This window comes from Ceratotherium simum, chromosome 32, assembly GCF_057802395.1.
Source record: "Ceratotherium simum simum isolate JZ-2026a chromosome 32, ASM5780239v1, whole genome shotgun sequence".
In the NCBI taxonomy this organism is placed as follows: domain Eukaryota; kingdom Metazoa; phylum Chordata; class Mammalia; order Perissodactyla; family Rhinocerotidae; genus Ceratotherium; species Ceratotherium simum.
Genome location: NC_141931.1, coordinates 26949346 through 26963945, shown reverse-complemented (window position 1 = coordinate 26963945; position 14600 = coordinate 26949346). Strand labels below are relative to the sequence as shown.

Here is a 14600-nt window from a genome sequence, read left to right as displayed (position 1 = left end):
CTGGCAGAGATGTAGTCAGTCAATATAATTTTCCATAAGACCATTTGTCTCTTTTTTTCTCTCCCCAGAAAATTATCTAGCATTCCGTGGGGAAATGAAAAAAAAAAAAAAAAGGAAAAGACCAAACGTACTTCTTGGTATCAAGGAGTGTCATATTTAAATGGAGAAACAGAATAAGTGCCGACGAAAGTTCTGACAGAAAAGGCCAAGCGATACAGGAACAGAACCAGCTTTCTGGATCTTGTAAGCAGAGAAGCCTGAGGGGGTGAAATATACTGGTAATTAAGTAGGATTTAGTGGATCAGAAAGCCATTATGGAGGAGACAGTCTTTGAGCAAGCTTTCAAAGGTGCGCGAGTAGATTCACAGAGGAGAGGCACTTTCCTAAGACACTCTTGAAGGAGATGCAAAATGCTCATGTCTTGTGGGAAGCTGGTGACAGCCCTGTTGGGGCTCTGAGAGAACAGCTGACAGAAGAATGGACTGATAATGTGGGCACACGAGCCCTGAAGAAACATTACAAAAGTCACATAAAGGTGAGAAAACATCTGGGAGCTTAAAAGGCAGGTGTGCAGAGAGGGCATAGCATCTCACACTCGCCAGGCAAGGCTTAGAGTCAAGGAATTCCTGAGCATTTGTGCATTAATTGGTGATTATCTCCTGTGTCTTTGGGTGCGAAAAACCTAAAGCAAGCTTGGTGAACACAACATGAATTTACCATAAATCTACTGTAAATTTACTAATTTTTGTGAATTTACTGTAAATCTAACATCTGCTGAATCACAGTTTGGTTGCACAGAAAGGGCATCCGAAGCACATCAAAGGGATGCGCAATTTCGGAAATAACAGTTTTCAAGTATCAGAAAACTGCCAGGGTACTTTAAAGAAGAGAGACTTATCAGTCACTATAAATGGCGACGGCACAAAAAGTTAATTCTTTTCTTAGTTCATGGATAAGTCTTTTCGAGGATGTGGTTTATGTGGTTTCTCTCTTCCTTGCTAAAATTGTGATAACTGCTGGCGCTCCCAACTCAACTGGAGGGTTTATGGATTAAAGTGTTTTTGAGAGCTTCAGGTGGGGCCATTTCTGAATGAAATGCTTGAAATTAAAAACCTTCTGGCAATCTTAGATGGATTTTACCTTCAAACCATGGAAATACCAGAATGACATACTTTAGAAAAACTGCCAAGTTGAAGAAGTTTTTCTTCTATTTCAAAAAATAACATCTTATAGTTAGTACAATATCTTCCACTTTCTCCTCAAAGGATTCAAACTTCTCTGCAGGTGCCATTTTTTAAACACTATCCTTTTGGAGGCAAAAGGAAGAGAACCAAGGATACAAAGAAACGTTAGGCGACTTGAAAGTCACAAGAAGTGTCAGGCAGAAATTCATGCCCCGAAACCATAAATAGAGGGATGACCATGGGGAGGTTGGCCCGGAAGTCAAGCTTGGTGTGTTCTATAAATGGAAAGTGAAACTCAGTTTTCTTTTTCATAAAAGAGAAATCTCAAAGTAAGACTGACAAAGAAGGTTCAACTGGCTCCACTGAGAGTGTGGAAGTCCAGGGCAGGGGTGTAAATATATGAATAAACACTAGTATCCTAACTCCTGCCATCGTGACGGGGAGTCTGCACATGGAGACCTGCAAATTGCCCACCTTCGCTCACGTTCAACCTGGAGAGGGACCCAGAGATGTTCTCCTACGATCTAAAAATCCTTGTAGGTGTGAAATTGTAACACTTCTTAAATTAGTTGAATACAGATAGACTTGAGTACAGATAGGCCTTTCAGAATTCAGAGGAAACACAAATGAAGGTGGGCCACAGTTCACTTTAACTTCTAAGGAAAAATTATTGTTTTAAAAAACAAAACAAAACAGTGTTCTCACAGCGTTAGACGCCTCCTTCCTTTCCAAACCGATGTTGGAACTAAACCTTCTTATTTTTCCACAGTGTTATCAGACATAGATCAGAGAAACTTTGGGTACTTGAATTATTAATCTTTCTTTTACTCTAGCATAATGAAAAAGAGAGGAAAATTATTTTTCTCAGTGTTTTTTCTTCCCTGTAGGTGAACATTTAGTTGCTACAGAGATGACACATCACTAAGATACTTACATGGTATGAATATATAGGAGGCCAATGTCTGGACACAGAGACACACGGTAAGACCCAACACTGCTCCCAGGTACCAGCTGAGTGGCCTTAGTCAAAGCCCGTCTTTCTTAGCCTCAATTTTCTCGTGGGTAGAATGGGAATACTATCTACTTCATTGAGGTTAACAGAATTAAATGGCATAATACACTTACAGATCCTAGGAGACTATCTGTCACAAAATAGGCCCTCAATAAAGGTAGTTTTTATCATATTTTTCTCTATTTTAAAATATATATTGGAGCTGGTTGCCTACATTTCTTTCTTAGTAAAAAAATTTATTCTGGATGCCAATGTGCTTTCAATTTCCCAGCTTTCCTTGTAGCTATAGAAGAGTCAAATATGTAAGCAGAGGTTTTTTGTGGGTCTTATGGAAAAGTGATTTAATCAAGGAGAGAGAGCTGGCATGGGCTGTTCTATCCTCTACCTCTGCCTCCTGCTTCCTGACTAGAATGTGGCTGTGAGGGCTGGGCTCCAGCAGCCATAGTGGACTGAGAAGTACCCTTGAGGATGGAAGCCCAGTTCTGTGGATGATATTTTAATGTAAATAATGGAAAAAAGGTACTGAACACACGGGTCTAAAACCCAGCAGTGCGAAAGTTGGCTGGCATACATATTGCATTTGATACTGAGAGGGACCATGCAATTTCCAGCCCTGTGGACTTTCATGTGAAACACAGAAAATAGAAATATTCAAAAATAATAAATATTAGTAAAAATTAAAGAATAAAAAGTCTGCCTTCTCCTGCTAAGACAACAACCTCTCATAATGCTCTTTTTTTTTTTTTGGTGAGGAAGATTGGCCCTGAGCTAACATCTGTTGCCAATCCTCCTCTTTTTGCTGAGGAAGATTGGCCCCGGGCTGACATCCGTGCCCATCTTCCTCCACTTTATACGTGGGACACCTGCCACAGCGTGGCTTGATGAGCAGTGTGTAGGTCCACACTCGGGATCTGAACCTGTGAACCCTGGGCTGCCAAAGCGGAGCACGAGAAGTCAACCACGACGCCTCCGGGCCAGCCTCCCATAATGCTGATTTGTACTAGACTCTGATGCCAATAATTTATGTTGCACATTGAATGATATACAAAGTTATCTTGATCTAGCTCAGAGAAAATTAATTTCAAAGATTCCTTTCTTTTGAGCCTCATTCAGATTCAAGTTCAGATCCAGCTGATATCATTTTGCACATCTATGTCCCAAGCACTGCACTTTCACACAAGGTACCTGATTTATACCCCACAATCCCTCTGCATGGTAATTCTTACTCTCCATCCCGTGCAGGGGAGGAAGGGAGCCCCAGAGCCCTGCTGATATATGGTTGAGCTGGGACTGAACTTCTTCGGAACCAAGTCCACGGCCATTTTCACTCTTCATAGCTTCCTAAATGGCTTTACTATATTTTCACACTTCAACAGGTCATATGTCCCTCACTTATGAACTTGAAAAGCCTTTAATGATTTAATCCACAGGCCCTGATAAATAACAAGTGAATAACTGTCGTCAGAATCTCCTGAACAATCTGCTCTTCAACAGGTGAGCTCTTTGGACGCAGAAAGCAAATGAGTAATTTTCTCCAAATAACAACAATTCCCTGGAGAAGTAAATAGTTCATTTATCTTATCTAATGTCTTCACTAGTGTGCAAAGGTAACTGTCCCCTCAAGAAAGGCCATTTCAAAAATGTTCCCAGAGGAAATCATCATTCATATCAGCTGTTGCTTTCGTACACTCACCTGGGGTATCCAACTGCTTATTTTGTTTGACAGGCAAGGTCTGAATAATAAATCAGGACATCTTACAAACAACTCAGGGTCCTTGAGAAAGTGCAATGCAAACTTTTTTTTCCATCCCTTATTTCTAAAAGGACTCAATTTCTTGAAGTGTAAGTAGTGAATCAGTCATTTTTACATTTGATGCACACGTTCTCTGCCGCTTTTTCTCACGCATTTACTTCTCTGGTTTTGGTAAAGCATTCCAAATGCACAGAACCTCAAGAGCATCTCCCGGGACAGGGAAAGAAGTGAACACTACCTGAAGCTCTGATATATACCTATTTTCTAAAGTGGGATTCATAACAACCTTCCCCGTTAGATACGAAAGCAATCATACATACAAATATAAAAAAGGTGCCAAGCCAGGTTTGATGACATAATGACCCTAGAAGCCCGGTCTGAAGTGTATTTAGCAGTTTGATGCAAGCCTCACAATATTTCAAAAGAAAAAGTGAGATTGTGTATCCGAGGGCGCACAGCAAATCTAGAACACAGACCAGGAGAGCACGGCAGAGTTCCTCACTTTGCCCTGTGGTAACACATCCACACCATCCCAGATCAATAGATATTTACGGTCTCCAGAAGGAAATTTCTAGTGGAAAATCTCCCTAACTCATGATCAGAAATTCCAGACTCCTTCCTGCCGCAGAAAATGAGCCTACTTTCTCTGAAACAGCTTATCATTATCCTCTCATTCCTTCATGCCTCTCTCTTGCAGCCACCACACCTCTGCTGCAAGGCTGTTTCTGCCTGTTCACATTCCACTATCTGGTTTCTCTCCACTTTGGTGCTTAGGATCTGCATTCTGCAATTTAATATTCCTCACCTCTGTTGGAAGTATCCCTTTTGCCTCTTTTATTAGAGTATGAAATCCTAGAGGTCAGGAACTGTATTATATATTTCTGCATCCTCCACAGTGTTTTGAATACAGGAGATAATCATTAAGTGGTTTATCATGGTCTGGTGTCTCTTACTTTAGTTAAGTGTATTTATTCATTTATTTGTTCATTAAACCTTTGTTGAGAATCTACTGGGAGCTGGAGAAGGGGTCATGAAAGCCCTAGCTGCTGTCTACATTTTCTGACAATTCCCACAGTCTTCCCACTAATAAATACTTTCTGTGACTGGAGACAGCTAGAGGTCTTCTGTTATGTACCCTGAGGTAGTACATTATCATCAAGGCATGAAATAGAAAAAAAAGACAACTCTGCATGCTCTTTAGACCTTAACCACATGGCCCCACACGGATCTGCTTATTATTCTGGGCTACATACAGTAGGGACAGGGCAAAGGAGAGTAGAAAAATGAAAAGAGAAAATCATCATGCTCGTGCATGAAGACTGATCTACAAGGATGTTCATTTCAGTGTTATTCAAATCAGAACAAAAAGTTAGAAACGTTCTAATTAGACAAATCATGTTGTATAAGAATATCCACAGACGTCAGGAAATGTAGATAACAGAATGTTAAAAACACAAGTTACAGAACAGTAGGTATTTATACTGAGTTGCTATTTTTATTTTTAAGAATCCATTGGGGGGTGGGAAATCTAGAAGGATAAACTTCAAAGTATTAACGGTGAGTATAACCAAGTGGTGATATTATAAATGATTTTCTTCTTTGAGCGTATAAGCATTTTGCAAATTTTCTAAAATGATCCTGACAACTTTTGAGTCAGAAAAAAAAAAGCAATTACAAATTTTTTAAGGAATAAGGAGATCAGGATGAGGATCCTCCTGGAATAGGAGAGCCCCTGGCAAAATCATTACCTCACTACCCAGGGCCTTGTTCTCCAACAAAGTCCCTGTGAAGGCTGCTCCTCGGCTGGGCTTATAAAGGAAAACAACAGTGCACATGCATTTTGATCTCTTTTCCAACTTTCGTCTCTTCAAATACATGCATGGTAGATGGATGAACAGGTATCATATTTTTTTCCCCTCACAAACCACTGCTTTGTCAAGCAAGTTACAGACTGCTGATAATCCTGGTTGTTAGGTAAATTAGACCAAATTCCAAAAAACAAGCAGACAGACAAACAAATCTAGAAGTAAAGCCCTTTCCCAACAGACTACATTAAAAAATTCTAAATAATATTTCAGTGGTGTTCAGGGGAGAAGAAACTCATTTGGATGCATAGAAGGTGGACTGACAGGTAACAAGAAAAATATGGAGACAACACCCCAAGTCTCCCAATGGGGGTACCACCAGGGGCACCACACTTGTTCGGGCAGATTTACTGGGCGAGAGGTGGACCAATGGCTGTCTGGGCAGAAGCCTTACCTTGGTCTGGAATGTACAGAACATGTGCGTTAAGAACGGATGCTCCCAGGCCAAGGAGAGGACTCTCTTCTCTACCATCGTACACTCAACGTCATCATCCATCAAAACTACGTCTTTCTTTAAGGCTTTTATTGCAAAAAATTGATTGGTTTTCTTGAACTCTGCTAGAAAGACCTAGAAGGAAGGGGAAGAAGTCACTTTATTTGGAAATTTGGATTCACACTCATTAAAGAAGAGACAAAGTCCTGAGAGACACCTGTGTTGGGTGAGAAAAGAGGATTCCTTCTCCAATTTCCCCTCTCTTCCCTTTGCAATGACAAAATAGCGTGCTTCACTGGTTTAGAATATTACCTAATAGTTTCAAATTCTCTTTGCACCTTTCAAAGGGTTTCACAAAACTATGGTGCAATTGGATGGGTTATTCTCAGTCCTGGAAAATTCTATTTAAAAACGTATGCCCTGTCTGCCCAGGGACCCGAGTAAGTTTTTAATAAAAATTCACAGAGACAAAGCATGTATTGAAGGAAGAAGCAGCAAGTAGTATAAAGGAGGATTCGACTGAAACATCTCTGCAAATGAGCATAATACTTATCTCTAAGTTCTACCCAGTTTTTCAAGGAGAAAGAGAATACATGAGGACTAGAGCTCTCCTTCTGTGCTTAAAGAATGCACACCATTTTATCTGATGCCACAGACCCTGATACCATCTTTAGGACCTACTGTATGTCAGACATTCTGTTATGTACTTTATGAGTGCTATCTAATTTGGTTATCTAATTTAATTCTTAGCTCAGAACTCTCTGCAAGACAGAGACTAATAATAAAAAAACTGGGTTCAAAGAGTAACTTCACTGGCTTAAATTCACGGAACTGCTCAGTGGAAAATCTAACTCCAAAGTTTACTTTTCCTACTTGATTTCCTGAATCTTATGTGAAAGGACACCAGATGGCATATATTGGAGAGTTTCTACAACTTTCGCTTTTGCAAATGATGCAGCAACAGACGCTTGACAGTTGTGAGGACACGGCCTTTGGAGACAGAAAACTCCAGCTCGGGTCTCATTTCACAGACATTTACTAGCTGTGGGAAGGTAACCTCTCTGGGCTTCAGTTTCCTAATGTGTGAAAGAGATAATCATCACCACATTCTCTAATTTACAGGACCATTGTGAAAATCAAATGAGATACCACATGGGAAAGTGATGCGTGAACTATAAAACGTTCTCTAAATGACAGTCATTAAGAACACTTGTCATTTGTTTCTTTCATTGACTTTTAGGGAATGCTGAAGCCAATGATACTAAACCAGTAGTGAAAATGCATGTGTCTATGTTTAAAATAATATAGTGCAGATACATAGCTTTGGGGTAGCTGACTTGATAGAGGGGACAGAGCTTAGATAAGAATTGAGGCAAATGAATGATGACAGATCCCCAGAAAACATGCAATTTGTTCTCCTGGGCCTAAAAGTAGACTGAGAACAAGAATATAGAGGCTACCATTTTGGTGAGGAACCATACTTCCTATATAGAGTGAAAAGAAAGAAGAAAAACAAGGTTGGAGAATTCTCAGTGTTGTGAGACAGGAAATATGGGTGTCCCATTTTGCTTTGGTGTTTCAGCCTCCTCTCCTCTTCAATCCCATGGTCCAGTCCTCGCAGTGCATAGGGACCCAGGGTCCAGATGAAGACAAGCACACTGCTTTGGACACAGAGCAGAGGATAACTTAAGCTCTCAGTTGTCCCTTGGAATATTTACCAAGGATTGTAGGTTCAACTTAATGTCTTTCTTATTAACCTTGTTCAAATGTAGCAATCCACACGGGAACAAAGAAAGATAAGCATTTCATTAACAATTAAAAGTACTCTTCCAGTAATTGCTTCTTTCAATAAAACATCCCAAAACCAGCCATAAACTAAGAAGCGGAAAAGGCAATTTCCATCTCTATAATGTGCTTTCAATTTTTTGGTAACAGGTTATAATTGCACATTAATTGATGCTAAATTATAATGAAGACTGGCTGTAAAATTGCCTATTACACTCAGATTAACACCAAATGAGCCTGCTGTGGTTCACATTATTGTCGAAATGAACTAAAAGAATTAATGGATATCAGCTATAATTTGCAAGGCAGAGTAGATTTTGCCGAAGGCAATGTATTGGTATTTAAATGCAGACCCCAACTGCAACAGTGTCATTTAGCTGCGGCAATGCTCAGTTGCATTTTAGTCTGTTTATTATTAAATACACTGGGTAAGTTTTTCAGCCAAAGTCTGGTGAGCAGGTGCTGAGCATAATCCTGGCTTTCGATACACAAATTCATGGAACAGTATTCTCTGGCTAAAATTTTCCTAGGAGTAGCATCCAAGAATATAAAACAACTGGGAGTGCCATTAACACATTAGATATCCTTAATATCTAAAATAACCTAAAAGCCTACATTCCATATCATCCCTCCTTATAATCACTAGCTTGAAAATCTGCTGCTGTTACTAATCGATTATAATTTCTTAAATTATATTTTTTTCCTCCCTCCCTTGTCCTCTCTGACTGACAGAGACAGCCCACAACTTGAGTGTGTGGCAGGAAGAATTTAGAGGAGGGATTTTCTCCGTGAAACTTTTCCCAGGACTCTCAAGCTACAGCCTTGTTAAGGGCTGAACTGTATCCCCTCCAAAAAATTCATATGTTGAAGTCTTAACCCCAGAATCTCAGAATGTGACTGTATCTGGAAGTGAAGTCTTTACAGAGGTAATTATGTTAAAATGAGGTCACTAGGATGGCCCTAATCCAATCTGACTAGTGTCCTTATAAGAAGAGGAGATTAGGACACACACACAGAGGGACGATATGAAGACACAGGGAGAAGACGGCCGTCTACAAGCCAAGGAGAGAGGCCTCCGGAAAACAACTCTGCCGAGACCTTGATCTCAGACTTCCAGCCTCCAGAACTGCGAGAAAATAAATTTCTGTTATTGAAGCCACCCAGTGTGTTGTATTTTGTTACAGCAGTTCTGGTAGATTAATACAAGGCTGAGGACATTTGATAGAGAGAAAAATAGAGAAAAAAGTCACGTACGAAGTAAAACAATACTCCAGGTTTGAGAAAGGAGCAAAGAGGAAAAACAGTAACAACAAAACCAACCAAACGAAAAACCTGTGTGAAACAGGAACTGGGTGAGGCATCTTCTCATTCTTTGGTGTCCAATGTGGGGTAGACCTTTGGAGCAAAATGGCCTGAAAACAATGATTCCCAGGAAGCAGAGGCTGCTACAGCCCTAGAGTTCTCTGGGTCCCTATTTATTCAGACATCTCTTGACCCTCTCACAAAAGGCGCAGGAACACTCTCTCTGCACACCACACACAGTTCTGGGCCCACGAGTTTTAGTTCCACCCACCAGGAGCTTTGCCCTTCAATTTCCGGAAGTTGGTCCCTAGAATTCGATAGGATGGTCTCATACCTTGCCAAAACTTCCTTTCCCCAACATTTTGTGCAAGATAAAATCCTCGATTTTTAATTTCATATGTAGAGATGGTCTTTCTACCTTCAGTTCAGGTTCTGGATGATGGCACATTTTCTCTACCTCATCCAAGGGAGACTCCCAGGAGATTCCCTGAGGCTCTGAAAATGGAAGCCAGTGGTTAAAACAAGGAACAATGGAGGTCATTCGAGCGACACTTTCCCTTCCACTTCGCCTTCTGAGGCTCTATCCCAACAATGCGGGAAGGGATTCCCTGCAGTGCAGAGCGGCTCTAATGCCCCTCCCTCACTGTGAGGGCAGCACTTCCTGCTTGTGGGCCTGGCATTTGGGGCGTGGACTGTGTCTCTTTATCTACCCAACAGACTGGGAAAGATGTCAAGTTGTTAAACATATTCCAATCAGCAAAAGACCGTATGTGCAAATCAAGCGAGCACTTTTAATAATGTCAAATCATGGGCCAATAGGGATTTTAACCAAATTTGAGGAAAAATGATCCCCAATTGCTTGCGTGGCTCGTGGGCACAGTGGCATCAATTTCTACGACTTAGTGTGGGAGGGAAGAGGACACGGATAGCAGATGGTTAAAGATCCAAATTGGGTCATTCACCAGCCTTCAAGTCAAGATGCTGCTGCTTTGAGCATCTCTGAGACATGGTCTACATCACTGCCTGGAGACCCTTCCTAAGTCTAACCCAACCTTTCTTATAAATCTTTAAGTCGATTTATTTATCACCCAATGCCAGAGGAGGTGTAGAAAAACTTTTTTGGAATCTTTCCCCTGCCTCCTTATAACATTGCTTTTATTTTTCAATCTCTACGTTTATCTTTCATATTCTCCCTAAGTCCAAGGAAAATAAGTATTTTACAATGTATGCTGAAACTATTCGGGGCCCCAGAATCACATGGTCATATCCGCTCATGAGCGACCTTTCAACAGTAGGCTGGATAAACCTCCCTAATGTCATAAACATTAAGGACTTTGGGTCCCGTCGTCCTCTTTTCTACTCAAACTTCCCAGAAAAGTCTCAAAGGTGCAGAAGACAGTCTTCTGTAGTATTCCCACCATTGAGCTTTATGGTGGATTTATTTCTGTAAAGCTGTTTAACAGTGACAGGAAGTAACGTTCTAAAATTCTAAGGAAAATGTGCAGTTGTTTCCCCCAGACCTATCCCACGCCTGCCCCCACTTCCCACCCTCTTATAGAGGTTTCCTAATGGGGTGTATTTTGGTTTCATTTCTAAGAAGTAGGAGCCTCTGAGTTGGTGGCTAGGTCTGTAATCTTTAAAATAGAAAAGTATCATCTGTCTGACCAGGTAAACCGAGAACTGAAATCCAGAAGACTCAGGTCAAGTTTGATCAAGATTAATTACAGACATTGATGCTACCACAAGTCAAGATAGTACCTCTTTTCCCCAGTGCTGGTACATGTGGCAGCTTTGCTTCACCCTTTATGGAGCAGGGGAGACCAATTTCAACTGGACCTTCTCTGCAGATGTGTTCGGAATCTCTTAAGCAGCGAGCCTAGATTACAAAGAAAGAGTCAGACCGCTCATCTACCCACCCACCACTGACAGGACAGCTCAGCCTGCTGTCCACGGGGACGAAAGCCATTTAAGATTACTAAATGCGTAGGATAACCAAAGCTCTTCTTTCCCTCAGCACTGTTTTTCCTTTTTTGGTGAGGAAGATTGTCCCTGAGCTAACATCTGTGCCAATCTTCCTCTATTTTGTATGTGGGACGCTGCCATAGCATGGCTTGATGAGTGGTACATAGGTCTGTGCCTGGGATCTGAACCTGCGAATCCCAGGCTGCCGAAGTGGAGGGCACAAACTTAGTCACTATGCCATCGGGCCAGCCCCCTTCAGCACTCTTTTAGGATCCCATATCCTTTGAGAGTTTATCATATTTGATGCACCAGCAGAACATACTCACTTCCCTCATACTTTCCTGAGGGCTAACTGGTTTTTCCTGTGCTATCCACATCATCCCATCAGAGATAAGACCAGAAGGCCAATGGATGGAAACATAGCGTACACAGGCAACACCAAGTCTTAACGAGGGTTTATTCTTGGATATGCAAATTCAGCATGCTAGTAAATGGCAAAACAAAAGCTGCGCTGGACTCGGTGTTCTGAGGGCATTGTAGGGATGATTCCAGCCAATAAGTGTTCCCTCCCCAAGGCTATCAGATAGCCCTAGCATATAGGTATAAAGCTGGCAATGAACCCTCAATACTTTATGAATTTATTTGTTTCTGCCCCTGCCCCATTCCACAAAGAATTTAAGATCTTATAAAGATCCATATAATACAAATGCATTAAAAGAATATCTCAAAGGGGGGATATGGGCTTGAAGATGAAAGGGGCAAAGCAAGTGCTGGGAGACAGACTCCATGTTGTCCTGCAGAGTTGCTGCAGATCAAAGAGTAGAGGGGATGGAGTTGTCCTTGTTGAACTGAAATTGCAGGAATTTGTCACCTGAAAGCCTTTCCTACCTGTTGAGTGCTCTCGATCATCGCCAGGGCTTCAGCCATTAGCTTCTGGTTGATGCCACAAAGGTTGGCCACCTTTGTCTGGCATCTGTGATGTACATTCATGCCACATGCTGAAAGGAAGAAAGCGACACCGTGAGGAAGAGCGACAGAACCAACCTCCGCAGGTTGTGCACAGGATCTGTTTCAGGTACACATCTGTCAAAGGAACAACTGGCTAATCCCTGGCCCATCTTCCCAGCAGATGGAGACACTGAACACAGATAAATTAGTCAGGGCAGTGCTTTTACCATGCCCCCGTGCATCCACCTCCCCTTCCCAAAACAGGCACACACAGACCAGATGCTCCCACTTGAGATAGAACCAGAGCCTTGTCGAGAGGGGAGGTTGCATTTAGACTGTGCCATTGCAGAGAAAAACTGATGCTGGCTTTCACTGGTGGTAATGTGCAATGCTGGAACTGAAGGTCGTTCACTCATCACCCTAGACCAGAGCCCAAGCATCCCCTTTCCCATGTGGGCTGTGAGGAGCTTCTCTACCCTCTAGGCAGAAGCCCAAGGTGCCGCCTCAGCCTGCAGGACTGAAATTGTGATGGTGGGGGGTGTCTGTGTATGTGTTTAGGGGCGGGGGTGGCAGAGGAGAAGTGGCCTGGAGATCCTGTTCTCACCATATGGGAGGGTTGGGCTGAACTAAACAATCTATGTAGGCTTTTAGCTTTGAGACCTACGATTCCGGGGGAGTATTCTGATTCATTAGTCCTGAAAACAGCACCATAAAGGTCTGCCCTCCACGTACTGTGACCACGTGAGCCTTCTTGGATTGGGGGGGGGCGCTGTGCACACCTGGGTGTCTGTGTAAAGACAACTATTACATCGTGTCGTTAGTTATAGAAAATTCAAATTCTGCTTATGAAACGTCACCGTTACAATGAAAAAAAAAAGCTAACAAAGATTTCCAAACTCCAGCTGACAGAACTCTGATCTCAAGTTCATATAGATCTCAACTTGATTCTATAAAGTGTATCAATAGGGATCGTTATAATGGAACCAGGCAGGAGAAGCTATAAAATCCTGCAGTTTTAAACATATCTGCTTATCACCAGCCCACTTGTGTGCAAAAAACTCAGCCCAGTGATTGGCATCGAACACGTAGGTGCTCACCAAATACAACTTCTCTTTATTTATTACAATGAAATATATATTGAAATATTTAGGTGAAATTTTAGCAGCCTTCACCTTTAGTTTTAACTAGCCCACTCTTCCTCAGATGGTTCATAATAAAACAAAAGAAAACAGCATTTTCTATGTAAATAAGTATAAACTATTACTGGTCCCAGTAGACATGCAAAGATATAATCATAAAAATCCATTCGAAGTGAAATCTTTTAACACAGTGAAGATGCTGTTTATGGCGGCTCTCCACCCTTTGAATTCTGCACTGTTAGCACGACTCCCCTGGACTTGTTTATGCAGGTTTATGCTGGGCGCCCCTAGCTCCATCTCCTTACTCATCACTCCAAGGCAAAGGCAGGCAGTTAGCGAGGATTTAGACAAGGGATTGGGGAGTTTTATTTTGCTCCTTAAAACTGTACCCAGATCTGAGCTTGTCTCTGAAGCGCAGTCGTGAGGGATGCCCGCCTCTCCACTACGACAATGTCATAAGTCTTTGTCACTAACCTCTTAGGCGAGAGCTGGGTCTCTGTGAGTGTAAATAGTTCCTTCCTATGACGATTTTCATGGGAATTGTAGTGGAGAGAGAAAGGAGATGGGCTAGGATGAAAAGAGGCTCTACTTAAGAAGGTGGCTTATAAGAGAGCAAGATGCAGAGGGAGTGAGGCCAAGGGCAAGGGAGAAGGAGGCCCGGGGAAGGTGGGAGGGGAGCTGAAGACCAGGACATGAGGGGTTGAGCACACAGGGCCGTTGGGGGTGTTGGGAGGGGGAGGAAAGGGAGGGAGGGTGGAGAGGGGATGAGAGAAAAGAGGAAGGGGGCCACTTGAAGTGCAGGAGGTGGAAGAGAGTGAGGAAGAGAATGGAATGGAGAAGAAAGAACGTTAGGAGGACGGAACAGAGCAGCACGTGGGCCGTGAAATAATGCAGAGGAAGCCTCTGGAGGTTCTAAGCTCAGAGCGTAATCACACTGTCGGGACCAGCGTGGCCTCTGCAAGTGGGGTGCCGGGGCAGGGACAGGAAGCCTGAACGGGGGACTGTCACAGGAATAGGAGAGCCCCTGTACAGGCATTCGATTATTCATCTCTTGTTTGTACACTTAGAATACTCTGCAATTACTTCTTGCCCATGAACTCTTAACCATATTCTGTCTCACACCAGGCCCACCCACGTCCTCTTGAACAGGGGTAGAGAGGAGAGTGCAGAGTGGTACTTTTGGGCGATGGAGGGATTGTTTAGGTGAATTTTGACCA

The 14600-nt window shown here is 42.4% G+C and overlaps 1 protein-coding gene across 1 annotated transcript in view; it reads right to left on the bottom strand.

The window, feature by feature from the left end:
- Positions 1-14600, bottom strand: part of PRKCQ (protein kinase C theta) — a 128655-nt gene that overhangs the window by 47716 nt on the left and 66339 nt on the right. Inside the window, exons 9-12 of the mRNA XM_087420853.1 lie at positions 12185-12294; positions 11093-11210; positions 9669-9829; positions 6209-6382 (exon numbers count right to left, since the gene is read on the bottom strand). Coding sequence (XP_087276979.1) covers positions 6209-6382; positions 9669-9829; positions 11093-11210; positions 12185-12294 — 563 coding nt within the window. The remainder of the gene's footprint in view (positions 1-6208; positions 6383-9668; positions 9830-11092; positions 11211-12184; positions 12295-14600) is intronic.